General features: G+C 42.7%; 1 protein-coding gene across 4 annotated transcripts in view; it reads right to left on the reverse strand.

Moving 5' to 3' along the window:
* The window catches only part of LNX1 (ligand of numb-protein X 1), a 191,642-nt gene that overhangs the window by 112,717 nt on the left and 55,566 nt on the right, over positions 1-23,359 (reverse strand). Inside the window, exons 1-2 of one of the 4 annotated variants that reach the window (XM_027970996.2) lie at positions 21,886-21,983; positions 2,369-2,861 (exon numbers count right to left, since the gene is read on the reverse strand). In XM_027970996.2, the coding sequence (XP_027826797.1) occupies positions 2,369-2,760 (392 nt within the window). In that variant the 5' untranslated portion in view covers positions 2,761-2,861; positions 21,886-21,983. Of the gene's footprint in view, positions 1-2,368; positions 2,862-21,698; positions 21,984-23,359 lie in introns of those variants that run through there. The other 3 variants (XM_027970998.2, XM_027970999.3, XM_060417115.1) reach the window with 3 other exon arrangements.

A 23,359-nucleotide genomic window follows, 5' to 3' on the forward strand; every position in this document is an offset into this window, starting at 1 on the left:
GAACTATCCAGGTGGATTCACTGAGTGGATCCCCGTGTCATCACAGGCGTCCTTATATAAGGAAGTCAGGAGGATCACAGTAATAGAAAGAGATGTGGTGATGGAAGGGAAGGAGAGAGACAGAGAAAGAGAAGGGAACGAGGAAGGAGAGAAGAGAGAGAGATGCTAGGCTGCTGGCTTTGAAGATGGAGAAAGAAGCCACAAGCCAAGAAAGGCGGGGATCTCTGGAAGCTGGAGGCCACAAGGAAAGAGACTCTCCCCAGAGCCAAAGGGAAACAGCCTCCAAACACCCTGATGTCAGTGAGACCTGTGTTGGACTTCGAATACTCGGAACTGGAAAGTAACACACTTGGCATTGTTTTAAGCCACTAAGTTTCCGATCATTTGTTACAGCAGCAGCAGGAATCCAATACAGCTCCCAAACACAAATGTATTATATAAACGGCAAAAGTAGGCAACATGGGAATGGGGCAGGGAGGTCTCCCAGGGCCTTTTCTCCTCCTCTTGCTCCTCACCTCTTCTATCTGGTGTGGCTGCAGTCTTGGCCCTGGCCCTGTGTTAGCATCTGTCTGCATCCACCTCATCTTTGACCCCAGACCCACTCCCCTGCAGGCAATGCCTCCCTTATGCAGGCAACGCCTCCCTACCCAGGCAAAACTTGCAGCAAAAGTCACACACAGACTCCCTTACCCCTTTTCCTCTGGCCACGTTTCCTTCAGGGCAACCAGACAAGAGGCACATCCTAGCTCACACACCTGAGATCACAGAGGGTCAGAGGCAACTCACAAACCTGACATAGATGCATCTGGCTCAACATCTAGTGGGGGAAAGTGTGTTTACCAACATAATTAATTACTATGGAAAACATGTGTGAAGCATTATACCCAGGCAGGTGCTTTGGATGCAAACCTCCATGTTAGAGATTCTGCATGTCCCCAAAGACAAAGACTCAGATTCAGGACTTAAGGAATGTGATCTTTAGGAAAAAAAAAAAAACAAACAACCACCCGCACCTGCCTCTCACCCTTGTCACAATAGGAACCAAGATAAACACCAGTTTCCAAATTTCCTCTTACAAAATAATTCTGGTATTACTGTTCATGTCTTATTAAGCATCTTAGATGCTCTAAGAGAGGAACTCCTGTGCCTGAGACCCAGGGCCACCCCCTGAGGCTGTCCATAAGAAGCACGCTCAGGAACACACGATGTGAGTGGGTGAAGCAAGAGGTAGATGGTGGGGTGGATGGTGCTGACCACCAGCAGGAGCAGTCACACCACAGTTCTGCATCAGTGTGCACACCTGTGCGGAAAAACGTGCAGAACAAATCACTAGAAGGGCAAAAGTTTTGTAAATCTCTCCTCTTAGAAACTTAGTTGAAAATACCTCGTGTCTCCTCAAAGGATAGTTGGGCTTTGGTATTTCCTGTACAGAGCAAGTCATGGGCCAAACTGGGAGAGATTTTTATTTTTTTTTCTTACATAAAAAGGCAAGCAGTGTCCTCCAGGACATCTTTTTGGGAACCTGAAGCCTCACAAAATGAGATGAGAAAGCTTCTCATTAGATTCTCCAGTATCTTTCACATTTCAGATGCACCCAAATGAAATAAACCAGTCACAAAAGAACAAATACTGAACGATGCTTCTTATATGAGGTTTCCACAGCAGTCAAATTCATGGAGACAGAAAGCAGAATGGTGGGTGCCAGCGGCTGGACAGGAAGAAATGAGGGGGGTTTATTTTAGTTTTTTAAATGGATGTGAAGTTTTAGTTCTGGAAGATGAAAAAAATCCTGGAAATGGTTATTGGTGATGATTGTTACATCAGTGTAAACGTACTTAATGTCACTGAGCCGCACACTTAAAAATGCTTTAAACGGCAAATTTTATATTATTTATATGTTACCAGAAAACCTTCCAACCGTATAAACACACACCCACACATATACACACATTCACACCCCACAACTCCACCATGTGCTGTTTCCTCACACTGAACCACAGCCAGAATATCTCAACCGTTTCTTACTTTGAATTAATCCTTTCACTGGCTGCAAAGCAGAAGGTAAAGAAACAGGTATTTCCGGGAGCACCGGGACCCTGCAACACCCCGCCCTTGCAGCGGCAGCCATGAGGGCGGGGCTTCTCGGGATTGGCCGAGAGGCAGCCCCTCCCTAGAAAGCGAAAGTGGAAGTCGCTTCCCACTCTTCGCGCGACCCCATGGACTGTATAGAATTCTCCAGGCCAGAATACTACAGTGGGTAGCCTTTCCCTTCTTCAGGGGATCTTCCCAAACCAGGGATAGAACTCAGGTCTCTCGCACTGCAGGCTGATTCTTGACCAGCTGAGCCACAAGGGAAGCCCCTCCCTACCTCGTTTGAAAGTGATGCTCAAGGTCGCAGCGCTGCAGCACCTCGGCGCAGTGCTCCGTGAACGGGCAGGTCACCAGCAGCTTATTGAGGAGCTTGTTGACCAGGATGTTGGATTTCTTGCAGTGCTGCAGAACCAGAGGCTTTCGATCCACGGGGCAGAAGTCCTTCTCCACCAGGAAGTTGGTGAGGCAGACTGTACAGTAGGTGTGTCCACATGGCGTGTCCAGAGGGTCCAGAAGAGCTTGCAGGCAGATGTGGCAAATGAGGTCATCGTCCACATCTTCCGTGTAGGTGTAGAAGTGGTTTTCCTCGGTGGAGTGGGCTTGGCCGCACACCACACACAGGGGTGCAGCACTGGGATCCGGGTCCTCAGCGGGGTCTGGCTGGTTCATGGTCAACTGGGAGTGGGTGGAGCAGGATGACCGGAAACCAACCCCAGAAAACAATATTTCCTCCAGAGTAAATCAGGATCTTCTAGGAGCCATCCACAAACCTGAAAGAGAACGAGACTGCTCATCTATCTTGGTTATGGACGGTAGGCGGTGCTGCCAGTGGACAGAACTGAGCTGTGACTAGGAAGGCCTGGAACGAGTGACCACGTGGTGACTGACCAAGGAGACCTGAAGCCTGGCTTCCTTATGCCTCAGTTTAACTACCTATCTTAGCAGGAATAATACTTACGCCTAATTTCCTCATATTAGTGCAGTGAAAATTATTTGAGTGAAATCTGAGAATGCCCAGAAACAGGCCCTAACAAAACAGACCAGTGATTTATAAAATTCTGTCCGATCATGACAAGAAGAAGATGTTAATGCTCTGATGGCTTTCTCTTATCTCTCTTCACTACCTTTCTCTAAAACCCAGAAAATAAAGGACACCTCATAGTCTTCAACTAAATCATCTGAGAAGAAATAAGAGCTGCTGAGGCAGTTGTATTTTTATGAAGATGAAAGCATTGTTTTCTTCTGCGTGCATTTCATGTATTCAGTCACTTCGTGGTAAAGGTGTTTCTGGAGCCACGCTGTCTGTGCCGATCTAGCCATCACTGCACCAATGATGGAAGTCTCCGTTTCCGTGTCTGTAGTGGCTCAGAGGTTAAAGTGTCTGCCTGGAATGCTGGAGATCCAGGTTCGATCCCTGGGTCAGGAAGATCCCCTGGAGAAGGAAATGGCAACCCACTCCAGTATGCTTGCCTGGAGAATCCCATGGAGGGAGGAGCCTGGTGGGCTACAGTCCATGGGGTCGCAAAGAGTCAGACACAACTGAGTGATTTCACTTTCACTTTCACTTCCATGTCTGTAAAGTGGAGATAATACTGTAATGGCCTATCTCAGAGGGTTGTTGTGAAGAGTAAATGACATATGAGGCATAAAACACTTTAGAATTATGCCTAAAATACAGTAAGTGCTCAGTAAGTATTAACTATTCTTACATATATTTGTTGCTGAAGTCATTCTGTCTCCAGCCAAGCTCATTTCGCCTGGAAACTGAAAGCTATAGTTCCTCTCAGGGGTCTTTTTCTTTGTTCTCATAGTTCTCTTTCATTCAATTATATATATATTTTCAAACTAGTAGAATATTATCACACTATGTATTTTCCTTTGGTGAAAAGTGAAAGAGTTGCTCAATTGTGTCTGACTCTTTGCAACCTTATGGACTGTAGCGTGCCAGGTTCCTCTGTCCATGGAATTCTTCAGGCAAGAATATTGGAATGGGTTGCCATTTCCTTCTCCAGGGGATCTTTCCAACCCAGGGATTGTGAACCTGGGTCACCCACGTTGCAAGCAGATTCTGTACCATCTGAGCCACCAGGGAAGCTATTTTTCCTGTGGTATAGGAGTTTAAAGTGGAGATTTCAACATGCCTGATCAACATCTAGGAAAGTCTCCTGACCAGTCAATAAACAGTTTTTTCTTTGCCTTCAATATTTTTTATTAATGAACTGCAGTAGTGTGAGATTAGTGACAATGATAATCATAAACATCTGATTTCAATAAGCATTTTGTAGGCACCAATCTTGAGCAAGGTAGCAAACTGGCTGTGCGGGAGACCTTCAAGAGAGCTTTAAAGGACATGCCTATCCTCTTGGAGTCCCCAGACCTTCCCAGGGGATGTGAACATGACCAAGTAATGAGAAACCCAGGTAAGCAGTGCAGACAGAGGTCAGCAGTAGGGGACTCAAGGTCAATACTCATGACAATGAAGAATCTGTCGTATCCCAGCCCTCAACTCAACTTTCTTCTTTTCCAAAAGTAACTAAAATGACTTTAAGTTTTCTACAGAAACATAAAGACAGATGAATCGCCTAACAGGAAACTGGCCATGTTTTGAAACAGCACAGCAGTCATAAACTGCCTTACAGTTTTTTTCTTTTCCAAGTAAAGTTTGAGGTTGTTTGTACAAACATAGCCTTATCTCAAAAAGAAAATACATTGACTTCAAACTTGTACTGAGTCAGCTTACATTTCTGCACCGTGTTAATAAGCCTTGAAGAACACTCTGGTCAAGAGGTAGAAGTAAAGTGCCCCAAATGTGAAAGCATGGAGAAATCACAGACTTTTATTTAGCATCAGAAGAGATCACAGGAGGCAAAAGTAGAGGATACAGGACGGGGTGAAACTGTTTATAGTCAAATTTCATAGAAACCTACACAGCTGCTATTTGTCCTCAAGGCTCAGAGAAGATATTGGAACCACACAGGAAATACTTTCAGTAGCATGAAAGACAGTTCAAAAATAAACATGAAAATGGAAATAGGCCACCCAAAAGATTATCATCTGCTATAGGAAAAAAAAGTTTACATATTTTGAACTAAAACCCTATGTCTTTAGTACTTAGAGTTGGGTCAAATCCTCCCGCATATTCTTTCTCATTGTGCTGAAGGGAAGGGTGATAGGAATGCCGGTGGTCGCCCTGCTCTGACCACTGCAACAATGTCACGTTTCTGGGCCATTTCCTCATTGGTGAAAAGGTGGAATTGGACCAGATGTTTGGTTTTCTCACTGTGCTCGGCAAGGTGTGTCAGATGCCTCAGGCTCTTCCAGGGAAGGGAACGGGGATGGTAGGCTGTGTCCAATTTTCCACTCCACCCAGATCCAGCTCCACTTTCATCTCATACATTAGGTTCCTCATAGATTCTGTTCAAAGGACCATGGCTTAAGGAAAACAAAAGCCAAAAAAATCCTCCGGACTAGATACCATGAAATCCCTTTCAGAAACAGAGTCCTGTGGGTCCACGCTAATAGAATAGAGGTGTTTTCTTGGGGTATTTTAGGGTGGTTGGCTTTGGGGAATTTTTTTTTTTCCTGGGGCATATATATATATATAAATTTATATATATATATATAAAATTATGTTGTTTAATCCTTACACATCCCCAGGGATTTTGTTTTCAATTTAACAGATGAGGAAACTGGGTGTAGTAGGTAAGTAATTTGCCAGTTACACCAAAAAAGAACAAACTATCAGGGGCTCATAACTCCTTACTGCTCTTCATAGCATTGCTACTTTTCTCCCATAATCTATCTTGACTATGACCACTCAGAATCCAAAAAAAGGAAAAAGGAAAGTGAAAGTCACTCAGTCTTGTCCGACTCTTTGAGATCCCATGGGCTGTAGTCCATGGAATTCTCTAGGCCAGAGTACTGGAGTGGGTAGCCTTTCCCTTCTCCAGGGGATCTTCCCAATGCAGGGACTGAACCCCAGTCTCCATCACTGTAGGCAGATTCTTTACCATCTGAGCCATAAGGGAAGCCCAAGAATACTGGAGCAGGTAGCCCATCCCTTCTCCAGCAGATCTTCCCGACCCAGGAACTGAACCAAATATAAGAGCCCCAGGAAATTATAAGGTTAAAAATCCCTGTAGGCCCCATTGCAAATGGAGTTTTCCAAGATCTCTGAATAAAAAGATTCTTCGACTTTACTGAGTGCTAAAATGCCTAAGACAGGATAAGTGGATTGGAGTAAGCAGAAATGGCAGGCTTTAGCTCCAACACCAATTTGTTTTTCCTTTCATTCTTTTTTATCTGAGAGCAATTTGAATTCCCTGGCACTTACTCTTGTGAGTAAACCAGATTCTTCATATAATATTAAAGTAAACACTGCTGTATATATTTTTCAACTTTGCTTTAGACTAAATAAAGCCTATATGAATAGACACAGATTATGAGAGAATTGGCTAAAAAAAGCAGTTTGGGTTCCAAAAAAAGAACTAGGTAGACTTTAAAAAGTATGATTAATGTGATTTACTTGATGTTTCTTATTTCCAGTTTACATCTTATAAATATGTCATGTTTTTGGACATATATGTGCCTTGCTGATGAACTGAGAAGAAATTATAGAAACTCATTAAGGCTTAAAAGGTAAACTCTTTTGTCCCCTAAGAGGGAGCAAGAGGGTCTGTCCATACACATTAGTCTGTATGTCAGCTGTCAGCAATCTGGTCCTAGCTGGGGTAAGGAGAAAGGGATATGCAAGATGGCTTTTTTTGCAGTTTGGAGTGAGAAAAAGCAGGAAGTAGATTCCTTCCTTGAGTATGTGTATGGGGGTGGAGGGGATATCTTACTCTGCCTTGATACAACACTATTGCGACTTAGGAACCATCCTTCCTCCTTTTCTCTGATTTGGGGTAGAATAGAAGCCTGAGGGGATGTTTACAGAGATGTGTAGTCCACCAATGGCATGCCAGGAAGTGACAGGAAAAATAACAACGCCCATCTCTGTTTGTCCTTAATCCCTGCTTCCTTCCCCACTACTTCATGGTGCCTGCAATCTGTCCAGAAGTTCTTCTACCTAACTTTGAAATTCTAAACATCTGTGGTTGACAACAAAGATACGTTTCAGAGCAAATGTGAGTCAGCACCATCTGCAACCAAGAGGCTCATTAGAGGTCGCATGCACACTGTCACCTGGACTGGAAAATTCAAGGGACTGGAAACTTAGTAGCCTTAAGAGCAGCCTTCAGGAGGGCGATTAAGAGGCACAGACTTCCAGCTGCAAAATGAATGAGCTTCATATTTTATGAAATAATATACTCAGTAATGATATAATATCTTCATGTGGTAGCATATTGTAACCACATTATTGTAGTGATCATTTTGTAATGTATAGAAATATTGAGTCACTGCGTGGTACACCAGGAACTAGCATGGTGTTATACTTTGACAAACTTGGAAGAAAAGAGATCATATTTGTAGTTACCAGAGTGGGGGGAGAGTTAGAGTGGGTAAATGTAGTCAAAAGATACAAAATTCCAGTTAAAGGATAAATAACTACTAGGGGGTCCCTGGTGGCTCAGTGGTACAGAATCTGCCTGCCAATGCAGGAGACACAGGTTCAATCCCTAGATCAGGAAGATCCCCTGGAAAAGGAAATGGCAACCCATTCCAGTATTCTTGCCTGGGAAATCCTGAGGACAGAGGAGCCTGGTGAGCTCCAGTCCATGGTGTCACAAAAGAGTCAGACACAACTGAGCGACTAAATAATAACAACCTACTAAGGAGGGAAAGTCTGCATATTGACCAAATTTTTTTCTCTCTGGAACTCACCTAACCCCTTCATGGGTGCCATTTAGAACATGTCTAATTCCTTAAATCCATTTCAATTATTTGAAGACAGCCCCCAAGTCTTTCCTTAGGTTCAGCAGCCTTAGGTGTGTCCGACATTCCTTCCAGTTTCCAAACTCCAAGAGCCTGACCACACTCTTCTGCAAGCTCTAAACTTATCAGTGTACTTCCTGCAACATATGGACAGCCTCCAAGACAGAGTGAAATGAGAGTAACCAACTGCTCCCATAGCAAAAGACTGCATCTGCTATCTTGGTGGCAATACATACCTTGGCTGTTACTGCAGTCCTGCCAGGGCTGAGCAGGGGACATTACACTGAGCCCTGAAGGAAGCTATTAGTAAGTCTTGGCCACAGAAGTGAAAAAAGATTAAGGGTAATGAAGTAGAGAAGTAGATGCTTTAAAAGGCAAAATCAAGGGTTTGGAGCAATTTAGAAAATGCAATGATATTTACTGGCATTAGCTAGATTTCTGTAAACAAAATAAAATCCTTAATGGCCAAACAGTTCCAGTACTGGAATTCTCAGCATATAATCTGAACTGAAGAATGAATGGTATTTGAGGAATTTGGGGCTCTCCCATTTGTTTGTAAACATTCTTTTATTTTGACAACTCTTGGTATTTTACAATATCCTGACATACATAACACAAGAGAAATGGAAACCACTTTAAAAAATGGTAAATCTGAGATAATTTTTCCCATCCAAAGCATAAACATTGAGTTTTCACTGAAATTCACTATTAATGAAAAAATGAAAATAGGGCCAAGGGCAGCTGATGAAGGGGCAGGTGATGGAATAAACTAGAAATTCTGCAACTCCAAATGCTCTGTACCTCTTCCTATCCAGCTGCTTTAAAAAAGGAGAAGAAGAAGATGCACAAGTGCTTGAGAAGGAAAGTGTACCTAAGGAGGCTTACTAGCCAGTCACCTTGGAACGTTAGGCTTCTCCATTTATCTGCCAGAAAGCATTGCTTATAGAAAATTCCTACTTAGCCTATGACAAACACAGGAAAAAATCCACTGAAGACATTCCTAAATAACAGATACACTTATCCCACCAGTGCTGCGTGGTCCACGTTGCAATATGTAGTGTGTGCTTAGTCACTCAGTCATGTTCATCTCTTGCAACCCCATGGTCGGCAGCCCGCCAGGCTCCTTTATCTATGGGGTATTTTTCCAGGCAAGAATACTGGAGTGGATTGCTGTTTCCTCCTCCAAGGGATCTTCCCGACCCAGAGATCAAACCCATGTCTCTTGTGTCTCCTGCATTGCAAGCGAATTCTTTACCACTGAGCCATCGAGGAAGTCCCTATGTTGCAGCCTAAGGCCAAAGGAGATATGCGTCCTGATATACACGTATATTTTCTAATGGTTAATTTCCCCTAGATCATTAAGCTAATTGAAAAAACATGGGAAACATGAAAAACACATATAGTAAATGTACAACATTATTTTAAGTTTAAATAGTTTATTTATACTAAAAACAAACATTTTTACCCCATAGTTTCACTTTCCTGGCTTTAAAGGAAGCAAGCCCAGTAATAGCATTTTCAAAAATCTGCCTATTCTTTTGTCTGATTTTCAACTGAGGAAACTGCTGTTTGACAATCTCTTTTGACTAAGTGATAACCTTAAGTAATCTTTAGATAACTTGAGCTACTGATCCTTTTATTCATCATGGATTTTTGCATTAATTTTGTTTTTTTAAAATAATGCATTAAAACAGTACTTATCATGATTACCAGGGTTTTGGGGGCCCCCTTAAAATTTACACCCAAAGGTAAGTCCTGCATTTGCCTCACAAACTCATGGCCCTGCCACTGTTGTTATTTCAGAGACTCAGGTAGAGCTGTGTGTTGAGGCTGTGGTTAGGACTCAGCTCTGCTTCCAGCTACCTCTGTGGGTCGCAATATTTTCCTTGCACCTGCCCTGATTCTCAGTCAGGTGCAATGGCAAAAGCAAAGAATTACAACCTTGTCACAGGTGTACCACTAAATTTAACCAAGATCTAAACTGATTTGACTGAGCATTGTATTGATACGTGCTTGATAGAGGCAGCAGGTGAGCAATTTGCTGATGGGTTCATGAAGCAGGAGGAAGAACTTTGTTCAAATGAGAGGAAGAAAATGTAGCCTAAGGCCAGGTCCCCCAAACAATCACAGGACAACTGAATCCTGAAAGAGCTTTGTTTTGTGAGTATATAAGAGAGCCCATTCAAGAAATAGACATAGTTCTCTCAAGGAAGGACACTGTATGAACTGTTGCTATACAAACATGTGAGACTTGGCCCTACCTGGGGGAGAGATAAACTAGGAGGTTGGGATTAACACATATGCACCACTATATATAAAGTAGATAACCAACAAGGACCTACTGTATAGCACAAGGAACTAAATTGAATATTTTTAAAAACCTATAAGGTAAAAGAACCTAAGGAAGAATATATATATATATATATATATATATAAAACTGAATCACTGTGTTATATACCTGAAACTAACATGATATTGTGAATCAACTACACTTCAACTTTTAAAATTAAAAAAAAAAAGAATTAGCCTTAAAAAAAAAAAAAAGAAACTGAGCTTAAAGTTTTCCTGTTGTTGATGATGCTTTAAAATTTGGATGAAGCTCCACAGGGCAGAATGGCTGCAGAGCTGGTTTCAAACTGGTCACTGAGGCCATGTCACAGTACAGAGATAGTACAGATCACACTCATAGCCAGGAACATTGAAACTGTGGAGACTAGATATACAGCCCTTGAGGAAAAGAGTGGGTGGAACAATGCCAATAAATTCTTGTAACACCAATGGCCTTCTCTCCCTTTCTACAATGATTATCAGTCCAACCACTGCCCTGGCTCTGGCTTCAACACCTAAATTAGGTTACTGGGGGAAAGGAATTGCCAAAGTCAGGGCAAACTCTATCTCTCTATTCAGTTCAGGTCGGTCGCTCAATCGTGTCCGACTCTTTGCGACCGCATGGACTGCAACATTCCAGAACTCCCTGTCCATCACCAACTCCTGGAGTTTACTCAAACTCATGTTCATTGAGTCAGTGATGCCATCCAACCATCTCGTCCTCTAATGTCCGCTTCTCCTCCTGCCTTCAATCTTTCCCAGCATCAGGGTCTTTTCAAATGAGTCAATTCTTCCCATCAGGTGGTTAAAGTATTGGAGTTTCAGCTTCAGCATCAGTCCTTCCAATGAATATTCAGAACTGATTTCTATTTCTTTAGAATAGACCGGTTGGATCTCTTTGCAGTCCAAGGGACTCTCAAGAGTCTTCTCTAACACCACAGTTCAAAAGCATCAGTTCTTCAGTGATCAGCTTTCTTTATAGTCCAACTTTCACATCCATACATGACTACTAGAAAAACCATTGCTTTGGCTAGATGGACCTTTGTTGGCAAAGTAATGTCTCTGCTTTTTAATATGCTGTCTAGGTTGGTCATAACTTTTCTTCCAAGGAGCAAGTGTTTTTTAATTTCATGGCTGCAGTCACCATCTGCAGTGATTCTTGGGAGCCCCCAAAAATAAAGTCTATCACTGTTTCCATTTTTTCCCCATTTATTTGCCATGAAGTGATGGGACCACTATGATCTTAGTTTTCTGAATGTTGAGTTTTAAGCCAGCTTTTTCACTCTCCTCTTTCACTTTCATCAAGAGGCTCTTTAGTTCTTCACTTTCTGCCATAGGGTGGTGTCATCTGCATATCTGAGGTTATTGCTATTTCTCCTGGCAATCTTAATTCAAGCTTGTGTTTCATCCAGCCCAGCGTTTCTCATGATGTACTCTGCATATAAATTAAATAAGCAGGGTGACAATATACAGCCTTGATGTTCTCCTTTTCCTATTTGGAACCAGTCTGTTGTTCCATGTCCAGTTCTAACTGTTGCTTCCTGACCTGCATACAGATTTCTTGAGAGGAAGGTCAGGTGGTCTGGTATTCCCATCTCTTGAAGAATTTTCCACCGTTTGTTGTGATCTACACAGTCAAAGCCTTTGGCATAGTCAGTCAAGAAGAAGTAGATGATTTTTCTGGAACTCTCTTGCTTTTTCAATGATGCAACAGATGTTCGCAATTTGATCTCTGGTTCCTCTTCCTTTTCTAAATCCAGCATGAACATATGGAAGTTCATGGTTCACATACTATTGAAGCCTGGCTTGGAGAATTTTGATCATTACTTTACTAGTATGTGAGATGGGTACAATTATGTGGTAGTTTGAGCATTCTTTGGCATTGCCTTTCTTTGGGATTGGAATGAAACTGACCTTTTCCAGTCCTGTGGCCACCACTGAGTTTTCCAAATTTGCTGACATATTGAGTGTAGCCCTTTCACAGCGTCATCTTTCAGGATTTGGTATAGCTCAACTGGAATTCTATCACCTCCACTAGCTTTGTTTGTAGTGATGCTTTCTAAGGCCCACTTGACTTCATATTCCAGAATGTCTAGCTCTAGGTGAGTGATTATACCATCTTGATTATGTGGGTCATGAAGATCTTTTTTGGCTAGTTCTTCTGTGTATTCTTGCCACCTTTTCTTAATATCTTCTAGGTATTAAGAGGGTTAGGTTAGGTCCATACCATTTCTTTTCTTTATTGTGCCCATCTTTGCATGAAATGTTCCCTTGGTATCTCTAATTTTCTTGAAGAGATCTCTAGTCTTTCCCATTCTATTGTTTTCCTCTATTTCTTTGCATTGATCACTGAGGAAGGCTTTCTTATCTCTCCTTGCTATTTTTTGGAACTCTGCATTCAGATGGGTATATATTTCCTTTCCTCCTTTTCCTTTCTCTTCTCTTCCTTTCACAGCTATTTGTAAGGCCTCCTAACATAACCATTTTGCCTTTTTGCATTTCTTTTTCTTGCAGATGGTCTTGACTCCTGCCTCCTGTACAATGTCACGAACCTCTGTCCATAGTTCTCCAGACACTCTGTCTATCAAGTCTAATCCTTTGAATCTGTTTGTCACTTCCACTGTATAATCATAAGGGTTTTGATTTAGGTCATACCAGAATGGTCTAATGGTTTTCCCTACTTTCTTCAATTTAACTCTGTATTTGGCAATAAGGAGTTCATGATCTGAGCCACAGTCAGCTCCCTGTCTTGTTTTTGCTGACTATATAGAGCTTCTCCATCCTTGGCTGCAAAGAATATAATCAATCTGATTTCAGTATTGACCATCTGGTGATGTCCATGTGTAGAATCTTTTCTTGTGTTGTTGGAAGAGGGTGTTTGGTATGACCAGTGAGTTCTCTTGGCAAAACTCTATAGCCTTTGCCCTGCTTCATTCTTTCTCTATTAAACAATGTAAATTTACAGTTACATGTTTAATTATGTATAAATTGTATGAGACTTGCAGGTATCAAAGTGCCGTCATTTTTTTAAAATAAATACTAACTTTGAATTAAGATATATAAGAGGCTAGACAAATGCTCTGGGGGCTATACTTTAACTTATTTGTAGTGGGGAGAAATTAGGGGCTTTAATGGGCTTCCCTGTTGGCTCAAAAACATGACTGAAGCAATTTAGCACACTGGTGACCCAGATGGTAAAAAAATCTGCCTGTAATGCAGGAGACCCAGGTTCAGTCCCTGAGTCAGAAAGATGCCATGGAGAAGGGCATGGCAACCCACCCCAGTATTCTTGCTTGGATAATTCCATGGACAGAGAAGCCTGGTAGGCTACAGTACATGGGATTGCAAAGAGCTGGACATGACTAAGTGACTTACACTTGCATTTCCAGGTACTTTAGTGATCTGAATAAAAATAGTCGTGCACAGGATAAAAACTATGTTCAAACCAAGAGCCTGGGTTGGAAGTGGAGGTGGGGAGATGAGGGCGCCATATGCATTGCAGGGGAAAGAGAGGACAGAGGGAGGGCAGGTGTGTATGGGAAACAAAGGTCAGGGTTAGCTCTGCTCCTACTTAATATCTAAATCACCAGTCTCTAAGAGAGAGTAATTCATTAATGCAGCCTGTGAATGACACCTGTCTGTATAGTGTTGAAATATAGTCAGGAAACTCAAGGAAAATTGAACTAAAAGGAGAACATGTGATATATCTGGAGTCAATAGCTGAGAAGATAGATGTTCAGAAAGTGGGGAAAACAACGGAGTGTTAAATGAGAAGAAATTCAAGTTTTAGAAGTCACGATGGACTTTCACAAGCTCCTGTTGAAGAGGAGCTTTGTCTCTCTTGTCAGAAGACTTTACTGCCTTTCCCCTGGGGTGTCAGGGCACACCTTTCAAACTTGGGTTTGTTTGTAAGAACTCTGGCCCATAAAAGACGTCCTTCCACTTCTGGTCTACCAACATATTGAGGTGGAACTGACCCCCTGCCAACAACAAAATGAAAGCAGCATATTCTGCATTGACCAACGGCTCATGGCCCTTGCAGTCAGTTGCCACAAGTTCCTGGGTAGGGCTGATGTCAGATGAGAAGTATGGCAAAGAAGCAGACTGGCCTTCTTACACTCAAGGCTGAAAAACATCCTTGTGCTATGCCATGCTTGGTCGCTCAGTCATGTCTGACCCTTTGTGACCCCATGGACCACAGCCCGCCAGGCTCCTCTTATCCCTGGGGATTCTCTAGGCAAGAACACTGGAGTGGGTTGCCATGCTGTCCTCCAGGGGATCTTCCCAACCCAGGGATTGAACCCAGGTCTCCTGCATTGCAGGTGGATTCTTAACCGTCTGAGCCATCATGGAAGCCCAAGAATACTGGAGTGGGTAGCCTAAACATACTTAGGAAATGCTTTTTTTTTTTTTTTCTTTTAACCTATAACCAAGGTTTAAGGAAGAAAGGACAAGGTGGAGGAAGACATTTAAGTGCTCAACATTTCTCTACTGTTTCAATTCTATAGGTATTTACCTCTTATGTGCCTGACTGCTGCTGCTGCTGCTGCTAAGTTGCTTCAGTCGTGTCCGACTCTGTGCGACCCCATGGACAGCAGCCCACCAGGCTCCCCAGTCCCTGGGAGTCTCCAGGCAAGAATACTGGGATGGGTTGCCATTGCCTTCTCCAATGCATGAAAGTGAAAAGTGAAAGTGAAGTCCCTCAGCCAAGTCCGATTCCTAGCGATCCCATGGACCGCAGCCTACCAGGCTCCTCCATCCATGGGATTTTCCGGGCAAGAGTACTGGAGTGGGTTGCCATTGCCTTCTCTTGTCTGCATTTCTGTGGGAGTTCCCATAGGCAATTAAATTTCACCCTCAACGAGTTTTTCTAATTAGGAAAATAGAGCTTTCATATAGAAAACAAACAAACAAACTTAAAACAGTGTAAGAAAACATACAATAAGTATGGTCCTCCAAAATAGGAGTCAGGGACAAGCGTGGAGGAGAAGGAGTGAGAAAGCAGTGTGGCATGGCTCAGAACAGTCAAGGAAAGTTCTTGGAACAGATTGTCCTCAGGGAGGGTCACGAAAGATTAAAGAAATTTGGGAAAGTTGGAAGAAATCCAGGCAGAAGGAAGAAACTGAGCAAATTCTTCAAGCAAAAGGAATCCACCCACCATGTGTCTGGTGTTCCCACATGTCTGAGATTTTAAAATTATTAAGAAGTCACAGGGATTTGAGTTGGGTGATGATCTTAGATTCTCACCAAGAGCAAGAATCCTCTTTATGACATGCTAGGGGATGACCAGCTTCTGTTTGAAATATCTCCAGTACGTTTCCTTAGCCAGAATACCACCTAACTGTTAAAGCAACCTAAGATGACCTTCACTGATTTGTTTTTGTAGATTCATCATACTAGTGACTGAAAAGATTCAGCAGGTCTTTAGCATATAAAACACTTAACAATTGTATTTTGAACTTTGAACATAGGAATAAATAATTGTAGTGGTGAAGGTTGCCAATTCTGTTTCTCCCTGGCTGTACTTTGCCCAATATATCAATCTCTAAGTAGATAAGGAATTTCATCATAAGAAGTGGGAGGGGCCTACGTGTAGGATAGTCCCTCCCAAAGATATGCCCACATCCTAACTCCTAGTACCTGAGAGTGTGAACTTACTAGAAAAAAACGGTCTTGTCTTTGATGATAAAATTAAGTTAAAGATCTTGAAATGAGATCATCCTGGATTATCTGATTTACCCCAAATCCAATGACAAGCGTCTTTTTAAGAGACAGAGGAAGAGGAGACACAGAGGAGAGATGGTGATGTGCAGACAGATTGGAATGAAGCAGCCACAAGCCTGGGACACCAGGAGGCACAGAAGCTGAAAGAGGCAAAGAAGGATCCTTTCCTGGAGCTTCCAGTGGAAGCAGGGCTCTGCCAATGCCTTGATTTCACAGTTCTGGCTTCCAGAATTGTGAGCAATTAAATGCATGCTGTTTTGAGATGCCAAATGTGCGGTAATTCATCACAACAGCGATAGGAAATGAATACAGGGCTCTGTATACCCAGAAGGGGGTACACATTCCCCATGATCTTTCCTGCTGCTTCTCTACAGGATTTAGGGACAATATGGTGAGTGGCAGCCATTTAGACATCTATTAAGACACACTTCTGGATAGCAGTTCTGCCCTAGTATAAAAACCTAATTTTCTTTTAATCCATAGCTAAGCGAGAACACAGATGTCTCCAGAGATGACTGTTAAACCAAATTTCTAGGGCCCCAAGGGAGAAAAAAGAATTACAGGTAGAATAGCTGAGTTTGTGCGTGTGTTGTGGAAGACATAAGACAAGCATAATGATAATAGTTAATGAGGAATCTGGAAACACCAGATGACTCATGTGTTAACGTGAGTATGCTAGAGCCTAAACATGTAGCGTACTATTCAAAGATGGCCACGTGACTGTGAGAGCAGTCATAAGCAAGTTATGTAAATCATCTCAACAGATAGCAATGACATATTTAGACCTCACCATCATATGCGTGTTATTGCCACGCTCCATGCCAAGAGGCTATTAAAGAAAATTCTTGTAGAGTTTCCACTCTGCTATTGGTGCAGTCTTTTCCATCCCTGTGACAAATGCTTCAAACACAAGAAGTGACCGAGAGTCACTGGGAAATAATGGTGGAACTGCAGTCCACACATTCTAAGTCACATATTAATGATATATATATAAAAGATCTCTGGTTAATTGGGGCAGAACTTAGCCACTGACAGAAGTGTATTGTCAATCCACCATGTCAAAGAGTGTGGCTCCCTAAACCAGAGAGAGGGTCGGGGAGGGGATGAGGTATTCTTCTGGAGAGGCAGACACAGAAGGGCAGGGTGAAGAGGACAGGAATAGAAAACCACAAACCTCAAATTTGGGGGTCGTCTTGTCTATCCTCTACTTGAATTCCAGGAATCCCTTCTCTCCCCTCCTTTTTAGATTATATTTTATAATGTAAAATAAGACATAATTATTACTAGTTAATGAGCAGTTCACTAAGTGCAAGATACTATGTTGGATGCTTTTCATGTATTTTCTCAGTTAATCTTTAGAATGACCCTATGAGATCCGTGATCTAATCTTTATTGTACAGATGAGTGGTATGTGCTGCTAAAGAGATGCAGGTCTTCTTTGTCATTCGTGCATTCAGTAAACATGTGAAGTCGCTCAGTCGTGTCTGACTCTTTGGGACTCCATGGACTGTAGTCTACCAGGTTCCTCCATCCATGGGATTTTACAGGCAAGAGTACTGGAGTGGGTTGCCATTGTACTAGGTACTAAATATAGCAAAAAACAATCACCTTCAGACAGGGAGCTCAGTGCACTGCAAGGCAGCCTACTGGATTTTTAGACAACTCTAATTCTTAGAAAGTTCTGCCTCATGTTGATCTGAAATATATCTGTGGTAAGCAACAGGTCACTGCGTTGTCCTCATCTTAGAACCAAAGAAGAGGAAAAGATGAATGGAAGACGTTTATAGAGGAGAATCAACATTCTCTGTTCTTATTTCAGCTCAGTGAAGTTTTTGTGCTTTGCAATTTGTATGGCTTTCATGTAAACCTTTATTCTTTGGAGATAATAGATGGTTAAACCCTATTAACCCAGAAAGAGTGATGTAGCCTTCCTTCCAAATGGTTTTGAAAAGCCCATGTTATTTATAGGCCCTGTCAGAGAACAATAAATTTGCCACCCACGTAAAAGTGAGTCTCTGCAGTGCCAGCACGCAAATATTAGGACAAGTTACGTACACTAGAGAGTCCACGAATGCTGAGGCAAGGGGGAGGGACACATTTTAGGGTATCTCTCATATGTCCCCTCTCAGGAGCATCCTACAGAATGGCCTTTTAAGTAGTTAGAATCCTAGCAGACCTTATCTTCTCCACTTGGAGTGTGGAATTCAAATCTAAAAAGGAGACGCTGGAAGCCAGGAATCACCACTCCAGGAAACTCCACTGTTTATTTACATCGCAGAATCCTATTACCCACAGTTCTGCAAAGGACCGGGCATTTCAACTGACAGCACCCCAGCCCGGAACTCCAAGATAAACAAGATATTAATAATCTTTGTTACCAGGTTCTCCTTCTAAGCCTTTGGGGGCCTTTCGGGAAATCTGTTTTGCTCAGAGAGTCTTTGGTTCTCAATTTACTACTGTTTCCATCATTATTATACCCAAACTGTAGCATGACCTAGGAAGTCTAGCTGTATCCAATATAATAATTGTTTCCTCTAATACTACAGAATTTAACACTTATTGAGTGCTTTCTATATACCAGGCACTTTATATGAAACCATTTCAGTTATTCCTCACAATAACACTGGGTTTGGTAAGTATTCTGTTTTCCAGATGATGAAACTGAGACGAAGAGACATTCAATTACTTATTTAGTTTAATAATTACCTGATGGAACTGGCCCAGATCTGATTGATTCTAGCCACTATGCCTTCCTTTTAAGAAAATAATAGTTGACATTGTGCCAAAGACTATTCTAAGCACTTGAAACATTTCAATTCATCTCAGCTTCATAATTTTCTTATAGCTGAGGTGAAGTGAGGTTAAATAACCCATCCCAGGTTACAAGGCTAGTAGGAGGTGGTGCTGGGTTTTTGAACTCAGGGAGGCTGATGGCAAAGAACAGGCCACTGTTCTAATGTAGTAGCACCATTCCACCTAGAATTCAATAAATAAGACTAATATTTCCTAGTGAGGCATATGGCCACTCCCCTGCAGTCAACCTGACCTACTCACATAGGTGCACAGCCCATCCAGCTTCTGTTATGCGGCCTGGGGATGTGAATCACAACACATTGACATCTCTTTTGGGGGAAAAGGTAAATATGGAAACTGATGGATGGGGAGGTTGAGGTGCATCTCCAGGTTCCACTGAGCAAGCTAGTAATCAGTTCAAGGTTATAAACTCCTGATCTCAATCCACTAGGCTGTTGCCTTGCTCTTGATGATGAAAATTTTCTTTTTGATGATGACCTTATCTTTTCAGGATAAGGTGAGACCTGGAGAAGTTCCCAGGGCACTGGGAACACGCCTGCTCTCATGCAATGGCTCAAGGTCATCAAAGGGCACACGACAGTCCATTAAAGGGATGATCATGTCCGCAAGACTTCCCAGTTCCCCTTCCTCAGTCCAGGGCAGGCTCCTCCTCCCAGCTCACCAGGCTGCAGCCAAGTGTGTTTACCTCCAAGACTGGAGGAGACCAAGCACCAGTCTGCCCTGGAGATAACACAATTGAAAGCAGAAAGGGCTGTCTGCCAAGTCAGATTGCACAAATGCCATCCCCCGAAAGCCTGTGGAGGACCACATTTTGTGGGGCTGTTGTGGGATGAGAGTCTTGAGGAGGAAAAAGGCAGGAGTAACAGCGTGGCTAGCAGCTCCTAAAGCTGGCCTGGGAGAATGGCAGGAACCAATTTACCTGGCCTGTTCAATGACACAGTTTAAGCATTTTCCTCCCTCCTGCCTGTTTCCTTTTTCTGCACTGTGAACATTGGTGTTAATTACTTACAACTAATAACCATAACAAGAACTATCAGGGTTCCTAACAATTGCAACCATATTAGACCTTTTATCTCAGAAAGGTCAGACTATTTCCTCCAGCAATCCAGATAAATAGCCTCAAGGAGGCTGGATCTAGCCTTTGCTTGGTACCCACTTGACAGCAGGCACTGGCCACTAGGTGCTCTATCTATGTTACCCCATGCACTTCTCAGGACCATTTTATGTTGCTGGGATTATTAGTTCTTGTTTTACTGATGAAGAAACAGAGACTTAGGGAAGTAATATAAGGCAGATGTAAATGGAAGAGACTGTACAGTTTTCAATCAAGCCATTTTGCACTTAACCAAGGGATGGAGTTACTATAGGAAGGGAACCACTGTGGGTCTTTTCATCCCTGTGAACAAAACTCATGTACACATTATCCAAGATAGCAGTTGCATTCTAAATCACCTGACTCTGAATTCCAGTCTCTGTAATTTTTTTTGTCTTTCTTATATGTAGGGGCATAGTATCCATAGCTTTGTTCCTTTAATAGTCAGGAGCCCTGACATACAGTGATAAACTGACTGGTTTAATCATACATTATCTACTATGCAGAGACCTAACGCACCACGGCCCACAGGGGGAAGGAAATATCGTGGAGAGGTTTGTGACTTTAAGGACATAATTCTATCCAGGAGGTTTAGGATCTAAGCGATCTTTTTCTCTCTTGTGTTGACAAAACTCTGAATCAAGTGAGGCTATTGGTGAAGGACAAGCAGCCACCACCACCCAAACACAAGGCTCAGGGGAAAAGGACAGACTCAAAGGTCAGCTGAAGAGCAATACAAGCCTCTGAGGAGTAAGAGAAACTGGCAACAAACGTGAGGCAGAGGCTCAGGGGAGGAGCAAACATCCAAGATTAAAGTGTTCTCGATTTGTGTCTGTTTATACTTTAGGAGAACTGACATGCACTTTGAATTCTGGGTGGATGAATATGAATATTTATAGGAATAGGAATATTCCTAACAGATTATTACCTTGCTAACTGAAATCTCAGAAAAATAGCCCATGAAGGAATTCAGGATGAAATGCCTCCCTCACAGGTTGACTCTTCTCCCACCGTTTTCCAGCTCATCCCAGTAGGGAGCCAGGTTTGGAAATGGTTTCTCTTCCTCTAACAACAGTATTGGGTGGAGAGTGTGTGTGGGTACTGGGCCATCCAGAACAGAAGTGGTAACAGTCTGTGTGGTCAGGATTAAGAAAACAAAATGGATCCTAGAGGCAACATTTCTCAAGGAAGAAAGGTCCTGGCAGAACAGTCTCCTTGGTATATTTGCAAAGGAAAGAGAGAAAAAAAAAAAAATGGAAGAGTTCCCCAAAATTACATATCAGACCTGAATCTATATTCTTGTAAACACTGAGGAAATGATCTTTACTTTAGCCAAAGGTCAGCAGGCAGCCAACTCAGGGTCTGAATGTAAACAATTCTAATCCAAGTCTGTGAAGTAGTTTTAAAAAGAATAAAGGACAAAGAAAATAGTAGACTTCTCTAGAGAAGAAAGAAGGAAGAAGCCTGGAGTGCTTCTGAGTAAGGGCAATAGAATTTACCTGCCGGAGGAACAGATTTTCAGAGGGTGGGGGGAAATAATAAAGGTCATCTCACAGGTTTAGATGGAAATTGCCTCTGGTGAATGCAGAAGGTAAGGGAAAATAAGTCAGCTCTGATTTCAGCCCCCTCCCAACACAGGTCTGCATCTTGAAGTTTCAAAAAAAGTATCCACTCCACCTCAGACTTTAAAAATAATAATAATCAGTTCAACTTCCCAGACAATCAGAGGCTGGATTAATGATTAAGAGAAACCGAAAGGATTAAATATCTGACCTGGGAGAATTTTCCTCTGCATCCAAAATGTCAAAGACATCTCTTTCCTTTCAAAAAGAACTTCTCCCTCTGGGACAAACACCCAGGGCTAAACCGTTCAGCTTCTATCTTTCACTCACATTCTTCCTTCAGATCCGGGGTCCACGGTCTAAACGTCCAGAGAGGAACAAGCAGGGTTTCAGCTCACCTTTCCAAGTGCTGCCTGGGGCTCTCAAAGCAGCAGCACCCCAGCCGTTCTCACACCTGTGGCTGAGTCCAGATCCTTGGGCTGCCCCGGCAGTAACTGGCCTCCACCTCCGTCCTACAGGTGCCTAGAGGAACAAGGAGGGCGTTGGCTGGTGGAGACCAGGAAATGTGTGACATCACAGGAGCCTCGACAGATAAAACATTGCTGGGACCTTAGTTATTGAAACAGTCAGTAGGTCCCACCCACCTGTCGTTCACCTGAATACCTGCGAGCAGGTAGGTGGCGTCTCTGGGTGGACAGATGAATCAGTTAGAGCAATTTGCCGACTGGAATTTACTTTCTTTCCTGCATGGCACGTGTCCAGCCCCAAGAACAGGTCTGAATTTCTATGCCTGGTTGCTTCCTGGGCCCCTCCTCCCACCCCCTTCCAAAGCTATCCTATGCTAAGTTGCTTCAGTGGTGTCCGACCCTGTGCGACCCCATAGACGAAGTTTATTTACTTTTATCATTTTGACAGCTTTCAAAAAATTGAAGTATATTTGATTTGCAATGTTATTTTCATCTCTATATTTTATTCCATTTAAAGTTCTTACAAAATCACAGCCATATTTCCCTGTGCTGTGCAATATACCTTTTTTTCTTATTTATTTTATATCTACTGGTTTTTACCTCTTAGTGCCCTACACTTAGGGCTTCCTTGCTGGCTCAGATGGTAAAGAATCCACTTGCAATGCAGGAGACCTGGGTTCCATCCCTAGGCTGGGAAGATCCCCTGGAGAAGGGAATGGCTACCCACTCCAGTATTCTGGCCTAGAGAATTCCATGGACAGAGGAGCCTGGCAGACTACAGTCCATGGAGTTGCAAAGAGTCAGACACAACTGGTTGGACACGACTGAGTGACTTTCACTTTTCCCCTACCCCGTCTTGCCCCTCCCCTTTTCCCTCTCCCACCGGTCATCACTAGTTTGTTCTGAGTCTGTTCGTTTATCTTTTAGATTTCACATGTGATAACCTAGGATGTTTAAATACAAAAACAGTCACTTAATGAGCATGAAAAGGAACTGGGTGAAGATTGAATGCGTGGAAAATATCAGAGATTTATTCCTGAATGCATTTCTGAATGTCATCCATTTGGATCCCAAGTGCTTCTTTGTTCAAATTTAATAAATGAGAGGTGACATTTCAAACTCATTTTTTAAAAAAATCCAAATATGATGCTTCTCAGAAGTTTCAGAGTCAAGTTTTCAAACACTCCCCCACTCCCTGCCCCAGCAGTTCATCCCATGTTCAGGAGTTTGTGGAACTTCAGTCACTTCCTAGCTTGCTGGTCTGGCAGCTAGAAGTCACATGGAGGTTACAGTTCACTTCAGACCTGCAATTAGGAGCAATTTACATGATTCAGATTGGAATGATAGTGCAGTAATAAAGTGGCGTTGTCAGCTGGTTAGAGCCAGGAAGGAGGAGTCAGGGTTA

This window comes from Ovis aries, chromosome 6, assembly GCF_016772045.2.
Source record: "Ovis aries strain OAR_USU_Benz2616 breed Rambouillet chromosome 6, ARS-UI_Ramb_v3.0, whole genome shotgun sequence".
Classification (NCBI taxonomy): Eukaryota; Metazoa; Chordata; class Mammalia; order Artiodactyla; family Bovidae; genus Ovis; species Ovis aries.